At 33.5% G+C, this 20,653-nt stretch overlaps 4 protein-coding genes across 5 annotated transcripts in view; 2 read left to right on the top strand and 2 right to left on the bottom strand.

Annotated features, from left to right (window-relative positions):
* The window catches only part of LOC118739670, a 339,105-nt gene that overhangs the window by 168,843 nt on the left and 149,609 nt on the right, over positions 1–20,653 (top strand). The gene's annotated exons all lie outside the window — the stretch shown is intronic.
* Positions 1–20,653, bottom strand: part of LOC118739680 (short transmembrane mitochondrial protein 1-like) — a 397,003-nt gene that overhangs the window by 256,156 nt on the left and 120,194 nt on the right. The window lies entirely within an intron of this gene.
* Positions 1–20,653, top strand: part of LOC118739672 (ER membrane protein complex subunit 4-like) — a 394,927-nt gene that overhangs the window by 256,653 nt on the left and 117,621 nt on the right. The window lies entirely within an intron of this gene.
* Positions 4,457–5,924, bottom strand: LOC118739685 (protein midgut expression 1-like). The gene is made up of 2 exons (XM_036471160.1): positions 5,748–5,924; positions 4,457–4,709 (listed from the first exon to the last, which is right to left on the bottom strand). The coding sequence occupies exons 1-2, from the start codon at positions 5,798–5,800 to the stop codon at positions 4,514–4,516; spliced, it is 249 nt and encodes an 82-aa protein (XP_036327053.1). The 5' UTR covers positions 5,801–5,924; the 3' UTR covers positions 4,457–4,513.

The raw sequence follows: 20,653 nt of genomic DNA, 5'->3' as shown, positions 1-20,653 counted from the left end.
AAGCTCAACGTCGACAAGAATAGCAAAGTAGCAATTAAAATTATACAAGTGAAACTTTAAGTTGCAAAATGCTTTATTTATATTGCAAAAAAGCTCATTTTATGTAGTAAGTGGGCAATTGTTCTTAAGCGGCACTAATTCTAAAATGTTTACCTTTTATCTATGTATGTACATATTTACTTACTTACAAAATTTTAGTAGAACATATCGCTCGTTTACGAAAAGGTCGTCGCTCCTAAAATGTAGGAAAAGTGATGCATATTTGGGTTGTTCACACTTGCCTGGTTATCAGGTTATCTGATTAAAAATTATTATTCTGTAGTGTATGTTATTGTTGTAAACTGAATAAAAAATATAACCACATAACCAGATTGTCTTCTTATGCGAAAACGTGCAACGACAGCATTCCCAGTCCATCTCGAAATTAGTTTTGAGGGCCCGGTGTAGAAGTTTTCTCAACTTTTGAAGTTCCTTGTTCCACCAGGGAACAGGCGTACGGCGAAGAGGTGAATGAGACGGACAAGCCTTATCCAAACTGGCAGACTAAAGTCATGATAATCAGTAATAATTCCAACGAGAAAGTGGCTTTCCTTATGGTTATTAAGAGTGCCAAATGTGATAAAATTTTATAGCCAAGTTTCTTTTGATGACTTTTCAAGAAATCGACCTCCATTGAATTTATGATTACAGGTATAAAAAGGGGATATCTGTGTCTTACTAAAACTACCATTAACTAAGGTTTTCCCAAAGTGGACTTATGCCACTTTCAAAAACAGCTCACATATAAGCATCTTTCACAATTGTATAAGTTCCGACGACATCGGTATGTAGGTATATTTCACAATTGATCACATTCTGGAGTCAAATGTTCCACCAATCACAATGGAATATTCACCAAATTTGTAGGCCTATTTTGATCTGCAAAAAAAAATTATAAAAAGGCGTTATCCTTGTAAGTTGCCTAAGGTAATAAGTGTATGTGTCATATGTACTTTGTTTGGTCGATCAACTAAAGAGTTCTTATACATAATTCTTTTATTTAAGAGGCGGTAGCTGACTTTTCATACTAATTGTCACCATTAATTCCACACACAAAGCCAAATATTCCCAGCCCACAATATTTACGTTACATATCCATTTTGTCTCATTACCAATATACATACGTACATTCATCTGCTTTTGCTTAAGGTTATATTTTTTGTATTTATTTTTTTCATCTAGATCTCTACCTCTAAACCTGTTCGTTCTAATTACATTTATGTTATTCCGTTTTCCTTTATCTTTATACTCTATCAATAACAAAATCGATAACAAAACCGATAAAAAGTATCGATAAGAAAATCGATGGCAAATTCGATAAAAATTTCGATAGCAAAGTCGATAATAACATTGGTAACAAAATCAATTAGAGAATGGGTGAAAATATCAATAGCAAACCCGATAAAAAATTCTATTATTATATCGATAAGTCCCGAGAATCCCGAAAATCTCTAAAATCCCAAAATAGTTCACAGATTGAGTCTCTGTGTCTCCTATATCCTTTTCTCTATAATTACATTTATTTTAATCTTTCTTCCTCTATCTTCATCTTTACTTTTATCGGTATCCTCATCCTCATCTTTTTCTTTACATTTATCTTTGTTTTTAATTTTATGTTTATCATTTTCTTCGTCTATGTAAATATTCCCCTTCACCTTTGCCCTTTTATATATATGTAAGTCTTCATTTTTGCCTTTATCTTTAGTCATCTTTGTCTTTGGTTTTATATTTACCTTTGCCTTTATCCTTTTCTTTGTCTATATACGTACTCACCTTTACTTTTATTCTTGTTTTGGTCTTTTTCTAATTGTTATTCTTTGACCTTTTATTAGCAAGTTTTTGTTAAATTAATAACATACATTCAAGAAGCACTTGTTTCCGTCCCAACCATTTCCGTTGCACTATTTTCGTTGCACCATTTCCGTGTGCAATTTCCGTTGAATTTGCCAATTTACTCCCAACCAACCAACCGCCGCTAAAGTCTCACTTCAAAATAAAAATTATACATATTACCAGGATGGACGTATTTATTATGTACATTTTTACATATTTTCTTAATACCATAATGCTATGTGTTCATACATTACAAAATTAATCTACAACTACTTTCTTATAATTATGCCATGTGCTGGCGGCGCTCACTTATAGCATTCTTCACTACCGATACTGAGGGTTCCCCAATATTCGCAATCATCGCCATCATCAGCAGTACTGCTTATAGTGTCACATTGAATAATGCTGTGTTGATGATTAGTAGCTCTAATTCCTTCGTGGCGGGGATGCATTAAAACGTTGGAACTCTCAGTTGTTGACGAAATCACATTACATTGCCATAGGTCTTTATTGCTGGATCGCACCATTTGTTGTTGTTCACTTACATTGTCTATGAATACTGGCCGATAAGCATTCGACTGCATGTCATATATAAAACCACATTCACAAGGACACAAGTAATATATTTCTCCATTTTGGCCGACTAAAGATCTCGCTGAGAGTACTGGACTCGGTAACACCATTTGCGGATTGTTTGATAACTCAACAGAAAATTGAATGATCCCACGAAATTCAGCTGCAATTAATTTGGGAAGTTGGTCACTGCCGCAATATCGATTGCTAGCCGCATTTAGTCTCAAAAAAATTCGAATACAGCGATTCATAATGTTTATTTGATTAAAGGATTGCCGACTTATGGTACTTGAAGTTCAATAAATCATAGAGTGACTGATGGCAAGGGGTACGTTTGAGTACATTTTATAGCGCTACAAAAGTAAGCATGTATGTACATATGTACATACATATGTATGTATGTTATTATTGAGACGAACTTGAATCCTTATGTACGCTCAATAATGAAGTTACGTGGAGCAGGTAGTATAATTATAAGGCTGTTAATTAAAGGACTCCGTTAAAGATGCAAATGACTTAACCTAAACAACACAATTCTTAGAAGCGTGGAAAACACGCTGACATTTATCAATAGCTACATTTGAGTGTATGTATGTATATTAGGGTGCTACCTGAAAATCGGATACTTCATCGAAAATAAAAAGTGGTGACATTTGAAAAAAAAAATGTAAGTGCATCACTGGCTTAGCTCCTTCAAAAATTCGATCTGCCTTATAAATAACACGGGAAATATATACATTTTTTGTTTAATAGTTTCATAGTATTTATTGTAAGTTGATTTCTAATTTAAGAATAATAAATATCGTCTTAAAAACATTTGATGTAAATTACTACTAACATTTATCCTTCCAGCTTTATAGCTCAAAAGCTGTTGGTCGGACGGCATTTGCTCACAGAACTTTTTTGTAGCAAATTTCATGCCCCACAAAAGTTGTACACCTTTTCCCAAAAAAAGATAATTTTTAGACGGTTACGAATTGTTGTAATTGTACTTCCTGCCGCTTGGGAGGAAATGTTGAGATAACTCCACTTCATCTTTCTCTAGACAGCTGCGACATGAATATCTGGTGTGATATTTAGTCCCATCACGCGAATATTAGTCGGACAAAATCCTGACAATACACTCACCAAAGAGAAAGTGCTCCCTCTCGCTATTTACCCGGCGAAATCAACTTTTTTGGTCAACTCACCCGCATTGAAATTCCCTGCCTCTACCTCTACCTGGAATACACTACAGTAACCTGTAACCCTAAATTAAATGGAGAGCGCTCTGCATAAGAGAATCCTCCACCGGCACCTCTGTCAGCTTGCAATTACTGCTTCCCTGTTCGCTCATTCCTAGAGATGTAAGTGGCGAGAAAGCTCATTGGTACCCGTCTACCCACGTGATGATCGGATAAAGTCGAAGCTTCAGAAAGCTTGAGCTTTTCTGACGAGGGAAAGTTGGGGGGAATACAAGCATGTGCGATATATTTATTTTTTGAGCTTCTGAGTACTCGAAAACATTTAACATTTTAAGGGGTGCTTTTTCTTAAGAAGAAGGAGCTGAAAGTGACTAAAGAGTTTTAAAAATTAAAAATTTTCCAGACTACTAAACCCAAACAAAAAAGCTAAATCTTGTTGAAAATCTAAAATGGCAAGCCTGATCAGCACACTCTTTTAGCTCACATCCGGCAGAAAAAGGTGTACATCGAATTTGATTATCTCTTCTTAAATTAATACAGTGATGGTCAGGTTGATTAAGAAGAACCTTGGATACTTGCTGATTTGAGGTCGCCAATTCACAAATTACATCTCGCCTCAGCTCCGAATGAAGTATTTTAAACAAATGAAAATCGATTTCGGGGAATATCATAAATTTAAGGGAGTTCTCCTTGGCCGAGTCGGCGGCATTACCGGATAACCACTATGATCAATATGGAAAATATTTAAGTACATATAGTGATGTTCATTTATATCGTAAGCGGTTTCATTTATTACTAAATTTAAAAAAAACTACATATATCATAGTTATTAGAAATATAAAATAGTTATTTTAACAAAAAGCATTTACTAAAATTCAAATTTGTCATTGTTGTTGCTTGAAATAACCGCGAAACGTTAACGGCGCTGCGGTGATGACTTCCTGCAATTTTTGTTCACTGCTACTGGGACTATCGTTGTTGTAAAACACCGTGAAGTATACAATCAGTCCAATAATGATAACTAATCCAACAACGGAACAAAGTATGCCAAAAAGCACATTCAACGCGCAAGAAAAACAGCTGTAAAAAGGGTGAACAAAAAAAAGTTATTAAATACATATGATTAGCTCTTTTATTTTTAATAATTATAATTTTAATTTTAATTTAAAATTGTATTATGTACTAATGTTTAGCATGTTATAAAAAAAAAAAAAAACACAATTAAAAACCATCTTAAAAAGTTGTGGCAGCGAAAACGGGGCCGAAAAGTCGCTCACGAATAAGGCAGCAATCGAATGGTTTCAAAATGGTGCTGATTGATGCATTGACGCAGATTGAAATCTAGTAACAGATGCGCACACTACACTTGCGATAAACAATAACCCAGAACGTTGTATAGCGGCGATCGTTACATCATTCCACTCAGCCAAAACGAGGTAAGATCTTCAGTAATGCAACTTAAAACCAACAAAGCTCGGTGGAACCGATATACATATGTAATGCCTGCTGAGCGGTTCAAAGGCTTTAACGAAGAACTGAGAGGGATGGAGCTTTTAAAAAACTCAAAAGAGGTTAGTTTAGCGGTGAGCGAGGTCAAGACTAAGTACTTACTTCCTCGCGACACACAAAGAGTCTTTGCATATTGGCAGCTAGGAGACGATCCTCACACTACTATTTTTGTATAGAACGAGGTATTTCTGCGAGAGGTTTCTGCCGCCTAAAGGGATGAAACACCCGCCGGGAGAAGGAATACTCAAAGGTTTCATAAAAGAATAGTAAAACCTGGGCTCGAATCGTAACATCCGTTCATGGATCGAAAACCATACGAAAGAAAATTACGTGATTCGTCAGTCGTATAAACTGAACGAGATAAGGAGTACGTTCACGTATGTTATAATCCAAAAACAGATCTACATACAAAAAATTGCTTTTATAAAATTAATGTGATACATGATATGTAAAATATATATACACATGAATATATATTAGAATATATTATATACAGTAGAATATATTATATAGATTGGGTGAGCTAATACATACATATGTAGATTTTACTAGATATATCTTTAATAAGAACTTCTTAGTTTTCTTCAAAATACGTTAACAACAACTTACCAACACACAACCTTTGCTGGACATTTGATACACTCCCACAAAGCCATGCACATCTTGTACAATTGGATTTAAAGATTTACTGCGGCGCCAAAGTCCGGTTATAATTACTTTGATTATTGTCAAGGTCAGCTGTAATACGCAATTCTAGTTAGACAGCTGAAATTATTAAATTTCGTAGTTCTTCTGTTCGATAATACGATAAAAATAATAAATAATAATGGCCGAAGTTATTTTTTGTGTCACATTCGGGTTTCAAAAGAGAACCGTATTTCGTTACCAATCACAAAACGCAACTAGTGGATGAATCCCATAAAATTTGTGATTATATCTACGGCAAAAAATATTGCAAATAACTAACTAGTTATCGCAAACTATTAATACATCATTGATCTAATATTGAGTTTAACCTCTCAATTGTATGAATAAAAGATAAAACTAACTGTTATCATGAGTGAATTTCTATCGTTTTTTTTTAACCCAGGAACGCAGTAAAATGCATATAAAAAATATTGAAAAGATTATGAAGAATTAGTTGAGCTTCAATCTGTCAGCTTCTATTATGGCTTGCTTTGGAAATGCATACATAATATTGAGCCCATACCGCCAAAATAACGTAAGCGACATTTTTTTCAAAATTTTCATTTTGATGCAGAAATATTCCTAGACCATCTAGATGCATTTCTGCATTAAAAAGAACATTTTGAAAAATATGTTGCTGACGGTATTTTGGCGGTTAGGGCTCGGTATGTACAAAACAACTGCACTCCGTGAGGTAATTTCCTCTCCAAAGTAAAAATTCATTGACTTCTAATATAATATTTAAATCATTAATTGTAGTTCAAAGTACTTTCTTAGAGAAATTTTAATAAAAATGTGAAAGTTTTGAATATTTTACTCTAAATTCCGAACTACAGAAAGCACAGAAGTTAGTTTGTCAAAAGTCCACATTTATGTATGCCCATGCATTAATGACGCACATAATTGCCTGCACGTAGACGGATTCCCGTATTAAGCGGTATCGAAATATAAACTTTTCCTGGCTTTTTTAAAACAGCGCATTGGATTCAACTAGCAGAGGGGAACGTTTATTTAACTTTTGCCTATGATACCACTTGCCAGTATATGGGTTAACTAATGTGTTTAGTACGATATGACAAATATCCACACATACTTAAAAGCAACAGGTGGTTTAACCAAATTCCGTTATCGTGAAGTACTAGGTTTTGTTTGTAAGTGTGCACTTTAGTTATCGATATCGATTGAAGCGTACAATTCTTAACACTCAATATAAGTGTTTGCCCATTCCAACGAATCAATGCTACATAGATACATACATGGTACAAATATAAACGTATGTTTTAATTACATAAGTGCATTTACTCATTATTCTGGGAACTACCAAAGATAACCATCCGTGAAAATTCGATGTTTACGCTCCTAATCATCGAATAATGCCCAAACAGTATTTAGTACCGATGCGTGGTAGTCAAACTCTAACAGGCCCACTCAGAAACGCCCATACAATTTTTTCTAGTTGGCATTTTACTATCTAACGATTTTAAATTGCCTAGTGAACGAAACATCTGCGTTAAAAATTAATTGTACATTGGCTAATTAGTCTGCTCCTTTACCTGTCAGATTTTCAGGATTTGGTTGTAAAGCTAATAGAGCTCATCGTTAAATCGTTTACGGTATTCGCCATCGCCAACGCACAAAGACCCCTAAGTCTTTCAGCCTAAAGTTTAGTATGCAGCTCGCAAGAAAATCAAAATCTCCATATAAAATGACCTACAAGAAGTTGCTAAGAAATTTTCTTGGGTCAAATTTCCTTAGGGCAGTACGCAGTACTTAATGGAATTTGCTACGCTTTCTACTACGGTTTTCTAAAGTTTTTTGTGAAAAAATAGCACAAGGCAACCCAGGTTTGCAACAGAAATATATGCCCGTTCCATTATTTCTTGAGGAAAGAGCGAGACAACAGGCTGTGAAGTATCAGATGTCAAAATTCCTTGGACACACACCATGATTCAATAATACAAGGTTAGATAATTATTGACAGCTGCGGTTTGACACTCCCTTACAAAAGGTTGCATTTACGAAGGACGGAGAAAAGGGGAGAATGAAATCTCTTGGTGCGAAAATGGTAGTAGAAAAGTACGCAAAGTAGGCAATTAGTAGTGAAATTCCTTTTGCAAATTCTAATGTTTTTGCAGGAAATCTAGCATTTTAAACGAAATTTTGAACGTAATATTGATGTATCTATGTAAATTACGTAATTTATGTGCTATTTAGCTGTATAAAAAATGCCAAATGACTCAAAATTAAAATAAGACTACTATGAGATTGATGTAAACATCCCATTTAAAAACAGTTTATGTTTTCAACAGTTAAATATGCTTCATATGCATATACAAATAAACATATTGCACAAACGCTCATACCTCTATATCACACCAAAGCTACACTGTTTCCATGTAAATGTGCAAAGAAGCAACACGGTGCCACTGCTAAGGGAGCGGTGCGAGAGAGACAACTGTCAGTTTATCGAACCTTGTATTATTGAATCATGGACACACACGAAATAATGGGAATTTTCTCTTGACCGTTTTCTTGAGAGCTGCATACTGGCCTTAAAGTAGCACTTGCTGGCAATCCGTGGGATTGCAAGGCTGACAGTTTAATTGGAGTTTATGCTGGTTCCTAAATGAACGAAGCCGGCTACTTTTTCAGACTTGTAACTGTCAACAGTGACGTGGGTGCCGAGACGCTTTGTCCTAAGTCACCATCAGACCGTGCGTTTTTGCTTCTCTATATAACTCGAAGAAAGCAGAACAGATGTAAACCAGGATCTATAAATAGCACCAAAGCCTCATCAAAAGTCTATTGCCTAGGCAATGTATTTGGTAGTCCAGGAATACCTATTTTTATCCTCATGAGTCGCACTGGATTTGCTAAGGCAGTTGCCTCGCATGAGACTTACGGCCGCTTTCACGAGTAGCTTTTAAAGTTTATCTGCCCTTCAAACAATTTTTTTGATATCAAAATTTTCTATTTAAAGGGCAGATACATTTTAAGAGCTATATGAAAAAACGACCCCTTTTCACGATGCTTTACAAAGTTAATCACACATCGTTTGGCGGCTTGCCATTTGTTTTGTATTTTAGTATAAAAAATCAGTTTTCCTTATTTTACTACTTCATTTATTCACAATAGTCGCAACGAAGTCATAGAAATATTCTTACAATTGTTCGGTAAATGAGTGTTTCCAGCGAAAAGTCTACGGCGTAAAAAAAAATTAAAAGTCCCATATCTTACTTATTTATAGGCCGATTTGGCTGCTTTTTATATTATAAGTATATTGGTGATGTATGCAGAAAAATGTTCGCCAAGAATGGTCTCGGTAGGTGGCGCCAGTGTCGAGATATTTTGAAAAATCGTATTTATGCTCTGATTTGTTTCATATTTGGCGTATTTAGTTGACACTTAAAAATTGAGCCGCTGGTGGCGCTGATGTCAAAATAAAATGAACGTATGGACATTTTCTTACCGTTAAAAATTCTTTCAAGATCAATATTAATAAAAACCTTTTCAATGGAAATTTTAGTAACGTAAAGCCAAGTAACGTCACGTCAGATAATTCAGCTGATTAAGCATAAAGCTAGACTAGATTTTTACATTTTAAAACTTGGAAAATTAACCCTAAATATTTCCAATATTGCTACAACAGCTTTTATACAAATAGTCTGGCCCAATTCGCAGAGTTTTGTAATTTTGTCATCGAAGTCAAGATCCACTTCTGTTTTTTGTAACGTCACGCCAGCGCGCAAGTATCTTTAAATAGCTAGCAGTTGTATTTTTTTATTGAATAAGGGACCATTTATTTGCTGTGCAATTCCAGAAACCCCTTTCTAAAATTTTGACTTTTTCAATTATTTTTTTTTTTTTACATTTTGTTATACGAGTGTCACGTAACGCCAGTTTGAAAATTCAACGACATATTTCAAAATATACGAGATTTAGCTTTAGAATATCTCTGTAAGGAAATTCTATGAAAGTGTAAAAGGTTTCTAACTTATCAGGTAAAATTTAAAATTAGTCCGTTACATTGATGGTAACAAGATATGCTGAATTGTGGGATTAGAGTAAATAAGTCCTCTCGTAAATTGGTAATGTATACGAAATCTATGTTTAATCTTTAAGACTTAATTAAAGATCTAAAGTCGTAGGAGCTGTAAAGAAAGACTTTTTCCATGTATTTAGAAGAAGATAAGTTTCTTTAGAGGAACAAAAAAATGAAAAGTTTTAAATTAGGTATTGTTTCTACACATAGATAAATTAAATTCCTAAAGGCTGAGATTTTCCAATTTTTTATTAATACATATGTACATACTAAATTATATATTACATTATTTATACGAAAATTTGTTGTGACTTATGCTAGGACCGGCAACCATTTCTTTAATCACATTCCAAACTATCGATGCTGATTGTCCTCCAATCGTCGTCTTCCACCTCGTTATCAGTCGTACTGCTTATTGCGTTATATTGGATAGCCCTGTGTCGATTAATAATTATAGTCGTAACACTTGAAAGCATTACTCCATTGCTACTTGCAGTTGTTGACGAAACCCCATTACTTTGAATTTGCTCCATCAAAAGAGACCGCACGACGTCAGCCTGCCGATCATTATGTTCTAGGAACATCGGCCGATAAGGATTCGAATCAACGTCATAGACAATTCCACATTGGCAAGGACAGAAGTAGTAAATCTCTCCACTTTGGCCAATTAAAGATCTTGCAAAGAAGTTATTAGAACTGGGTAATACTCGAATATGCGGATTGTTCGATCGTTCGAGAGCGAATTGAATGACATCACCCAGTTCTGCTTCAATGAAGTTTGGAGGCCCACCGGAGGCGACCCTTTGATTCAAATCGCCGTTTTGTGCAAGAAGAATGCGTATTGGGCGATGATTCATGGCTAGTGGTAATTTAAGAGACGTTTGACTTTGTACTTAGAAACTGAATATATCTCAGCCATAAACTCACTGATGCTAAGTGCTAGTTTCGACGCATTTTATAACACTAAAAAATATGTGCATACGTAATAAATATGTATGTATGTGGTATGTACGAAACTTAATTATTCCATTGGCCGACAGGTAGCTCTGATTTTAGGTTGTTAGTGGAAAGGATGTTTAGGCTACCATTTTTTAAGGAGTTAATAGCCTTAACGAGTTTAGCGGAAATATAATCAACGCAATCCTTGGAGGTAAATCAATCATACCAGTTTATAAAAATATTTACCTACATTTTGAACTCGCTTCATTACGCCAGTATTCAAATACGTAAGTAAGTAGGTAAATAACATACATATGTATGTACATATAAACGGATGCACGCATAAATTTACCCATGTACTCACAGTGCTTATATATTAGATTTAATTGCATCCGATAAATATTTGAAGAACTCTCCCAACACATCTTCGCTTTCCTTATGTTCGATAATGCCGACGCACTGGAGAGCAAGGAATATTAATAACAAGACGAAAAAAGTACATGCCAGCCACATACAAAATCTAAATGGTAAGTTTTGAAAGAGTTCCGTGCTAGTTGAGAAAAGTCGTTTTTAATCATGTTACGAGCAGTGTTGACGTTGAGAATTTTCAGAAAGTCGCAAAAAATGGGTCATTGACGGAAAAAAGGGTCACCATATAATTTTTGCTTTTCTTTACTAGTAAAAGAATAAATCTGTCGAATTTAAAAGAAAATAGCGGGACAAGATTTGCACAAAACAGGGTTGCAAGCATACACATAAATCTAGTTGCTGCAAGAAGAAAGTTGCAAATCCCTTAAAAGTTTTAAGTGATGCATTTTTTTTTGTATTTACAAGAGGAAATAGTTTTTAATAGCATGGTTCTATTAACAGTTCCTAAAAAAAAAATCCCTGAAAAGTGGCAAAAGTCGCACATAATTTTGGAAAAGGGTCAAAAAGTCAAAATTTTCAAAAAGTCGGGTAAAAGGGTATTGGCGCTTAAAAAGGGTCAAATTGCCCCTTTAGTCGCACAACGGCAACACTGGTTACGAGTATATTGACGAAGAAATATCCTTATTACACTAGTAGACACTTTGCAATTAATGTTCATATATAGTGTACCAGAAATACTTAAAAGAATTTTGACGGCTATTAGCGGATGTTTGCGTCAATAAAGGCAAGTGCGCATTGTATTTACCTTGCCAAAATGGTCAACATTAAGATTACTAATTAATAAAATGATAGTTTAAAAAATAAGAAGAATAGGAAGTTCCCCAACTTGATTTAATTTAACTTTTTTAAATTAGTTAAAAATAGGATTAAAGTGATTGGCTCGTAGTCATAGTCAAAATAGAGTCCACTGTAAGGTTTGTAGCAGTTTTTTTTTACAGATATCCCACTGAAAATTATTCCTATTCTTCTTAAACGGAATCGCTATATCTATAAATTATTTTATACTTTTTAGTTCCTGATGTAATAAAAGCGTGTTTTTAGTTTTTTAACTATAATTTTATTTTCTACTTTTTAGTCTTTTGAAATCTTGTAATTAATATTATACTGTCTCTATATTTCTCATTCTGTCCATTTCTTTCAATGCATCGTTATTGCATGGCTTCTTTCCAGTCAGTTTCGAGTTATCCGATGCCTCTATCTGCAGTCCTTCTAGCGATCTTGCTCTGCTAAGAGCGACTTAAGCTTGACCGTTTGCGAACATCTTTGATCCTAGGTATACAACAGCGTAGTCTAAAGTACTACCTTGCATCTTATGCACTGTTGATGCCCGTGATAGAATTTTTTATGTTCTAAATATGAACCACATCAGACTATAAATGCGGTTTTTACAAATATCTCGACTCCTGCGCCACCTAGCGGACTAAGTCATCTTTTATATTTGCGTTGTCCTCGAGTTATGAGCTAAGTTTGAAGTTTCAAGTATGTAGCTCATCGGGAAGTTTGTTAAATATTGATTGCAAAGTTCCAGGTCATACATACATAAATACAAGTGAAGTTAAATAAAAGCTTGTAAAAAGCCTTGAATCTGCGCATTAAGTTAATGTATACAATTATGAAGAAAAAAAATTTCGCATTAATTGGATGTAAGTGCTATGAATTGATTTACGCAAAAAAATCGCCATAAGTTCTTTTCTTTTTTAGTTGATCGCACTTTAGATCTAGATGTGCGATATGTACATACATATGTATGTGTAGCCGTAACCGCCGGGTGCGTTTGAAACTCCTATTAGGGATCGATCTGACTTGATGTTTCTAGTTCAACTTCACTAAGCAAGCTTAAACGTGATTGATCAAAAAATGTTTTAACTTGCGAAATCTAATCCAGGCTGTTACAAAGTAAGCCGCTTAAGTTCAATATATACTAAGATTTAACGATAAAAGAGGGGATTTACATTGCAGATGTCTCTCTTTGTAAGCAATGCCCCAAATGTTTTTATTTTTTTTTTATACATATGTACATACAAAATACCAAAAGTTTATACATACTTGCACATTGGATGCAGATAATAGCCCTCGAAGTTGTTTGTTTCTTCAACTATTTGCTTTATTATATTTCACAGATTCTTTTTAAATTTTCCACTTCTAGTTTGTTACATATAGCAATGAAATATGTCTTTATTTGCTGTCAAAACTACTGATCAAAAACAATTCTAAAAATACCTTAATAACTACAGTGGCACCTATTGTGAATTTCAGGAATATAAAATCTGATGCTGACTACACACGACACAACCGTTGCACAGTGGTGCCAAACTGGAATTTACTGTTCAAAATAGTCAGTACAAAAATCGATTTTATTCATGTGGTATATTGAAGAAAATGCGCAACGACATAAAAAAAAAAATCTAAAAAATCAACGGTAATATCAAGCTACTTGAAACTTGGACCTTACTAAACTGAAATTGAATTAACTAAAAAAACTGCATATCAAGGAAATAGCTCAACTGGGTTGTCACCATGGTGAAATTATATATATATATATATAAGATGTAGGAATTAGGTTGTCACCATGGTGAAATTATATATATATATAAGATGTAGGAATTATTTGAAAATTTGCCTTTAAAAATTTCTATGAGATAGCCGAATGTCAAGAAAATTAAGAAAATAAAGTGAGAGAGCTGTTTTAATACTTCACCTGTTTATAATTTCAGCATGGCTTGTCACTTCCAAGGTGTATTCAACAAGGTGTGATTGACAACTCAGTTAGGCTCTCTTTTAAGGTACTATTATGCCAAAAAACATAAACAATCGATTCAAAATTCATACAAAATGTTTTCAATTTGACTTTATAGGATGGTTCTTCTGACAGCAATGTCAAATTCAATCACACTTTGTTGAATACATTTTGGTCACTTCTACCTTGTTGAACATGCCTTGATAAGTGCTGTTGTCTATAAAACAAGTAATTTTTAGCAAAAAAAAACCGACTTCAACTCTCATATAAAAAAAAATATATATATATATATATCTCATGATCCGCTTATCGGATCTTAACCAGATTAGTATGGGATCACCTCTGAGATACTACCTTTCCGATGCAACAAGAATTATCGAAATCGGTTGACGTGGTCCAAAGTTATGCGGTAACATACATAAAAAAAAAAAATTAAAAAATTTAAAAAAAAATAAAAAATATTCCGACGAACTGATAACCTCCTCCTTTTTTGGAAGTCGGTTAAAAAAAATACCATCCAAAACATACATAGCTTTTTCGCTATTTTATATATGTATATAGTAAGCATAATATACATACGATAGTAGTAGTTTATTTACCGTTGTATATCGATTTATTTATTATATTATTAACCTTTGAAAGGCGATAAAAGAAAACTTATCAATTCTTTTACAATTGAATTCTCTTCGTCGGCATCTGGGCTTCTGTGGTAGACAAACTCCGCAAAACAAATTAGTGATAAAATAGTCAAAGAGATGAACACAATGAATGCGGTGGCACAAAATACATTGTATCTGCAACCGCTAAAAAATGAGGAAAACAAAAAAGGATTAAATAAAGGTACAATGGAATAAATATAAAATTTAATTACCAACACATAACTATGTATCTATGTTATTAATCGAAGACCACTACTTTATTGTTTCGGGTATTATCTATGTAGTTATAAAATTTAAATTATAAAATTTTTGTTTATTTTCCAAATTGTATTATTTTTTATTTTGCTTATATATGTATGCACGTAGAATGTCATGTTTGCTCAAAGTCTCAAACATTTTTTTACAATGTTGCTTTCTGCGTCATGGGTACTACATACATTTTGTTTTTTTCAAATGCATGTGTATCGTAGGTTTTTAAACATCATCACACTTGAAAAAATAAGATAAGTAAAACCGTTCCTTTTCTTGCTCAAAGAAATTACATATCTAACTAATTTAAACAATCAAACACATCAATTGGTCTATCGTTTTTTTTTTTTGCTTTTTTTCTGCAAACTCAATATTTACATAAATACTTATATGATTCATTTTTTCTGACGACATACATATGTATGTACGTCCACATGTATGTATGCAGGTGTCTGTGTACGAATTCCCCCGTTCTTTAAAAACTCTGTGAACAATTGAATAATTCAAAAACTCATAAAAAATAACTCAGGAAATACGTACTCAAAAGCACTCGAAATTCCTCATGTTTGGCGGAGTTATTTACTCACAAAGTGATCAAATACAAAAAAGTAGTAATAGCTTTAAATTCATTAGAATCAGTTCGGTACCCTTGAATTCCCCCAAAAAAGTCATAGTCGCAGTCGTGATTCACAACCTGTAGGTAAAATAGGTACTTTCGCACATATTTATGTATGTAAAAACATTTGTATGTAGACATACATATATACATAAATAAAGGACTATCTCGTTTGTAAGTTTCGCGACTTTGTTAATGTGCCACGACGCATTTATACGCCAATATAACTATTCAAAAGCAATAATTTTGGCCTTTATATGAATATAGAGAATTAAATATTGATATGAAATCGGTTATCGCTAAACGCCATAAATAACATTTAAGTCTTAATGCCTTTGAGTAATAATTTTTTTTTTGAGATAAGATTAGCTGACGTTTTTTTAATACTGCAAAATAAAATTTTTATTTACTTTCTTTCCACAAATTTCGAATTACACAACGCCATGTACATTATGTATGTACATATCGTCGGTGATACTGCAAAACGTCATATGTCCATTAGTACCCTTGACACTTATAGATGGTATCTTACTTGTACCGGAATGCATCTGCATATCGTTGCACCCTAATAAACGAATAACAAAACTTTCTACCTTTGGCTGATGAAGATGAACGATTGCCAGAAGCGATCAGATACAGATAAAAGATCAATTAAGCACCAAAGGTAATAAGTGACATAGAACGTTTTGCAGTATCACCGACGTATAGTAAGTTTAATTGTGGTTGCAAATAACACAGAATTCACTTATACTAAATAACTTTAAAAATAGTTAAATCTTGTCAATAGAACTATAAAATCAGTATTAAAAAAAACAAAAATCAACCACATAAATAATTATAATACAATAATACTCATTGCTTAACCTAAGTAAATAATTGAAAATGCCTCAACTCCGCGTTAGTCTAAGTATTAGATATGTATGTATGTGTGTATTTAATTTTGCTGCTGGAAGTACTCCTTAAATGTTAGCGGGGCAGCAGTGATCACTTGTCGTACTAGCTTTTCTTGATTGTTACTGGAACTATCCTTGTGGTAATACACAGTGAAGTAAACGATCAGGCCGATAATAACAGCTAACACAATGACCGAACAAAAAATGCCGAGAAACATATTCAGGGCGCATTTGCAGCAGCTGTAAAGAGAAAAAGTTTTGTAAAATTAAAAGCATTTTAAGTACACATATACGTATTATGATGGAGCATAATTGCTATTTAATTGTATAATTAAGGAACCCTGCAAACCATTTTTTCAGAGTATTCTGAATCGTAAAGAAATTTTAACGAATTCGGAAAGATCCCATCCGATTTTTTTCCGAATTTTCTAAAATGAAATAAATTACGCACATTCCATTCTTTTACGAAATTTCGGTAAAGAAATGAAAATAATGCTGCTATGTGAAGAATTTCTTGCAGACTTTTTTCAGAATGTTCTTTATTTTTCGTACAGAAAATCTTTACGAGTTCGTGTCAACCACTTCATATAATTTTCTTTGAAGATTCGGAAAAAAATCGTTACAGAAATCAGATACTCCTAAAGATTTCGTTAAGATTTCGGGAACTTTGGTTTGCAGGGAAGGCAAAATAATTACCAGGGAATGGTTTTTTAGGATGTAGGCAATATAAAACAGCGAAAAAAAAGTAAGAAAAATAGGCAGTAAAAACTGAAAAATAGACAACGGGAGGCATGTGCTTTAGAAAGGTTATTTTTTGACATGCTGATGTTGATCGATTTTTTCGACAGGAAGCGAATTTCCATAATCCCTGGCCAAGTTTGGTTTGGAGACAAACCGGTTTCGTCGTTAAGCCATATTCAGCACAGTGCCGATACCAGTCGTGTCACATTTCTTCATTACCAATGCTGGCTGTAGTTGGTTTTCCACATCGACAGTGGGGTTAAGTAATGGCGTATGTCGACTCGAACCAATGCAATTCAAAACATAGGTTACTAACAAGAGAAAAAGGCTTGCTTAGTCATATTGGTTATAAAATTTTAATTTGTCTTACTAGTTAAGCCTCCTATTGGTATATTATAAGTAACGAGAACATAATAGACTACTATACATATATGAACATATATTTACATACATACATATCGTCGTTTAAAGTAAAAAAACCATACATTATTTTGTCGAGAGCAGAAGCACTCATATTTCCAAATTGTTCTCTCTTTTATAAAGCAATCGCATTTTTTGGCTAGTATATTTCCGGACGAATGGATGAGGCTTGAGCCTAGAGCTTCGGTGAGCAAATCGAATTTTTGGCAAAAAATGTCAGTTAAGCGGTTTTGCAGAACGACGATACGCGGTTTTGTACTTTAAACGACGATATGTACATTCATAAAGGGAATATATAAGTGCCTCGTCGATTATTCGATTTGTAACAATTTTCTTATCAAAGAATTGATACCGTTCATTAGACTCGGCCATATTGGAAAAATGCCTTATCGGCTTTTAGTGATTTAATTCAGTACATCCATACATATTGTATGTGTATGTGTAAATTGTTCTCTAAGTATCTCAGTTGTGAGTATTTCAAAGCAAATTACACTTTATAATGCGAATACCATATACATATATGTATCTAAGAGTACTTGGTCATAATATTTACTAAATAGCCATATTTACATACATAGGAGTGGCAAAGCACTCGTAAATCAGATATGTTGAATATTCATACGTATTTTAGGTTTCATGAGATGTTTACATTAACATTGAAAAGGACGGGTCAGAGTTATACATCGCAATAAAAATGTTCCACTTAACTAAAATAATTATCGACCTATCCCATTTGATAGTCAATTACAGTTAGGCATGATCATGAGCCACTTAGTAAAAGCTACACTAATTAGGCTGCATATACATTAGGGCGGTCCATAAAACATAAAGTCGGAAATTGAATGCTCTCACCCCTAAGATTGTTCTATACCGAAAAAAATATTATACCCCTGTTTGTTTTTTTAATATTTACAGGTCGCTGAAAGCGCTAAAAGTTTTCCATGTACATATTTTATATGGGAAAACCATTGTTTAAAGGATCCCTAAAAACCTCGAAAATTTCAATGAGGGGACCCACAAAAACTCGCCTATACTAAAAACTGGTATAATAAACAAGTTTTCCGATCGAAAAATTGAATTGATATTCGAGAATTTTATACCATTCTATGAAAACTTGTTTTTTCCCATATAAAATACATGGACAACTTAAAAAAAAAACGGAGGTATAGTTTTTTCGGTATAAAACAATCCTAGGGGGTGAGAGCATTAAAATTCAGACTTTACTTTTTCACATGCATTTTTGGACCACCCTAATGAACATTCTTTATTAGAGTAGTTGGTGAATTTTGCTGGTCTATTAAATGAATAATTAAAACGGGAGTAAACGAAACTAAAACTTGATAGCCGGTTTCACGAAAGTAATTTGAATAAAAAATTATTTTAAGTTTCACCTTTCGATATAGTCTTTATTTCAATGTGATTATTTGCAGCTTTGTCAAAGGTTTTTATCACTGATTTGAGAGCAAAAAAAAAAACGGAAAACAAATTTTAAAAACTAAGCTTTTATCACGTGTTCAAGTAAAGCGTATGTACATAAATGAGGGATTAAACAAAAAATTTATATAAATTTCACTTCTACTATTAAGTTTCGTGAAACCGGCTATTAAAGTGTCTGGCCTCAAAATTAAAGAAGTGACAACCAAATATGTATATAACTAGCCTATACTTTGTTGAATATACAAAGAGTCACTTGAATTATTTTTCCTCAAAAATCAGGGAATCGGAAAAGTTTCATTTATAGGAAGAATGCTCGTTTTGAAGAAAAAGTACGAAAAATAAGAAAATATCTGAAAATAAAAATGGTCAACACCCTCCACAAAAAAAATCGAAAAAAATCAAGTGTAATTTTTGGCGATTTGTAAACCGGGTTGGGCACGCTGGACTAAATCGAGATTTTCACTACTACTAGGGCTTCAGTGATAGTGCATTGCAAATTTCACTACCACTAGATGATTAGTGGTAGTGACAAAATGTTTTCACTACCACTATGCACTTAGTGCAAATGCATTTCCAATTTCACTACTGAAATGCTCAGTGCAGCGTGCCCAACCCTGCTTGTAAACTGCACTTTATCAGACTGAAATTTAACTGCATACCCTAAAGATTCTGATTAAAAAGTTTGATGCAAATTTTTTTAAGTTTGATTAATTTTTGTGAAATTTATGAAATTTTTGAAACTTTTCTTTATTTACATATCGCATGCCGTCTTCAAAAGAGACACAACTCAAAATGACACGTTCGTCAGAAAATGCGAAAAACTATTTCTTAGCACTTGCTAATCATATTGGCAAGGAAGACTTTACCTTAGGTTTTTTCAACAAATTATAAAAAAAAATTTGCTCCAGCTTTTGCTGAAAGGTAAATAAAAACTCTGCGTACATTTTTAGCGCATAATTTAAGAATGCCAATCTTTGAGTTGTGTCACTTTTGAAGATCGTGTGCGGTATATGGTTTCTGTTTATATAGATTGAATTATGTATATTTTAAATTAAAATTATTAAAAATAAATAAATAAACATAAGTTGCAAACAATAGCATTTTGAATTTTGTTGCTAAATCCCTTACCATAGCTATGGATGATTCTCTACAAACTGTCCTATTCTTGCTCAGCCTATCTATTATCGCGCAATGATGATAAAATGCTACAATTTTTCACAATATCAATAAAGATGGTAGTAATCTATATATATGTACATACATACATACATATGTACTTCATTTACAAAAATTAGTAATGCAGAGCACATTCGATTAGGGTGACCAGACGTCCTGATTTATCAAGACATGTCCTGATTTCAGGGTCGAGTTAAAGTGTCCTGACTGATTTTTCTTTTCCCGCCTAGTGTCCCGATTTTTACAAACTTTTTAGGCTTTATAGCTTTAAATTTGGTATTCAGATTTTTACATGTACTCTGAAACCACTTCTGTTTTAGTCGCGTCCGTTATGACCTCTTCTTCATAAATTTTCTCGAGTTCCAAGCGCACCTAATTTTTTGTCAACCAAAGAACGGTATAAATGCTAGACAATGGCAATTTTTTTTTTAAAGTGACTTCATACTTAACTCTAAAGTCGTACGAATGTAACGTCCGTCATCATGGAAAC

This window comes from Rhagoletis pomonella, unplaced genomic scaffold (genome assembly GCF_013731165.1).
Source record: "Rhagoletis pomonella isolate Grant_MI unplaced genomic scaffold, Rhpom_1.0 Rhpom_scaffold_00005, whole genome shotgun sequence".
NCBI classification, from domain to species: domain Eukaryota; kingdom Metazoa; phylum Arthropoda; class Insecta; order Diptera; family Tephritidae; genus Rhagoletis; species Rhagoletis pomonella.
The sequence above is the reverse complement of the archived record's forward strand: the minus strand, read 5'-3'. Positions and strand labels throughout refer to the sequence as shown.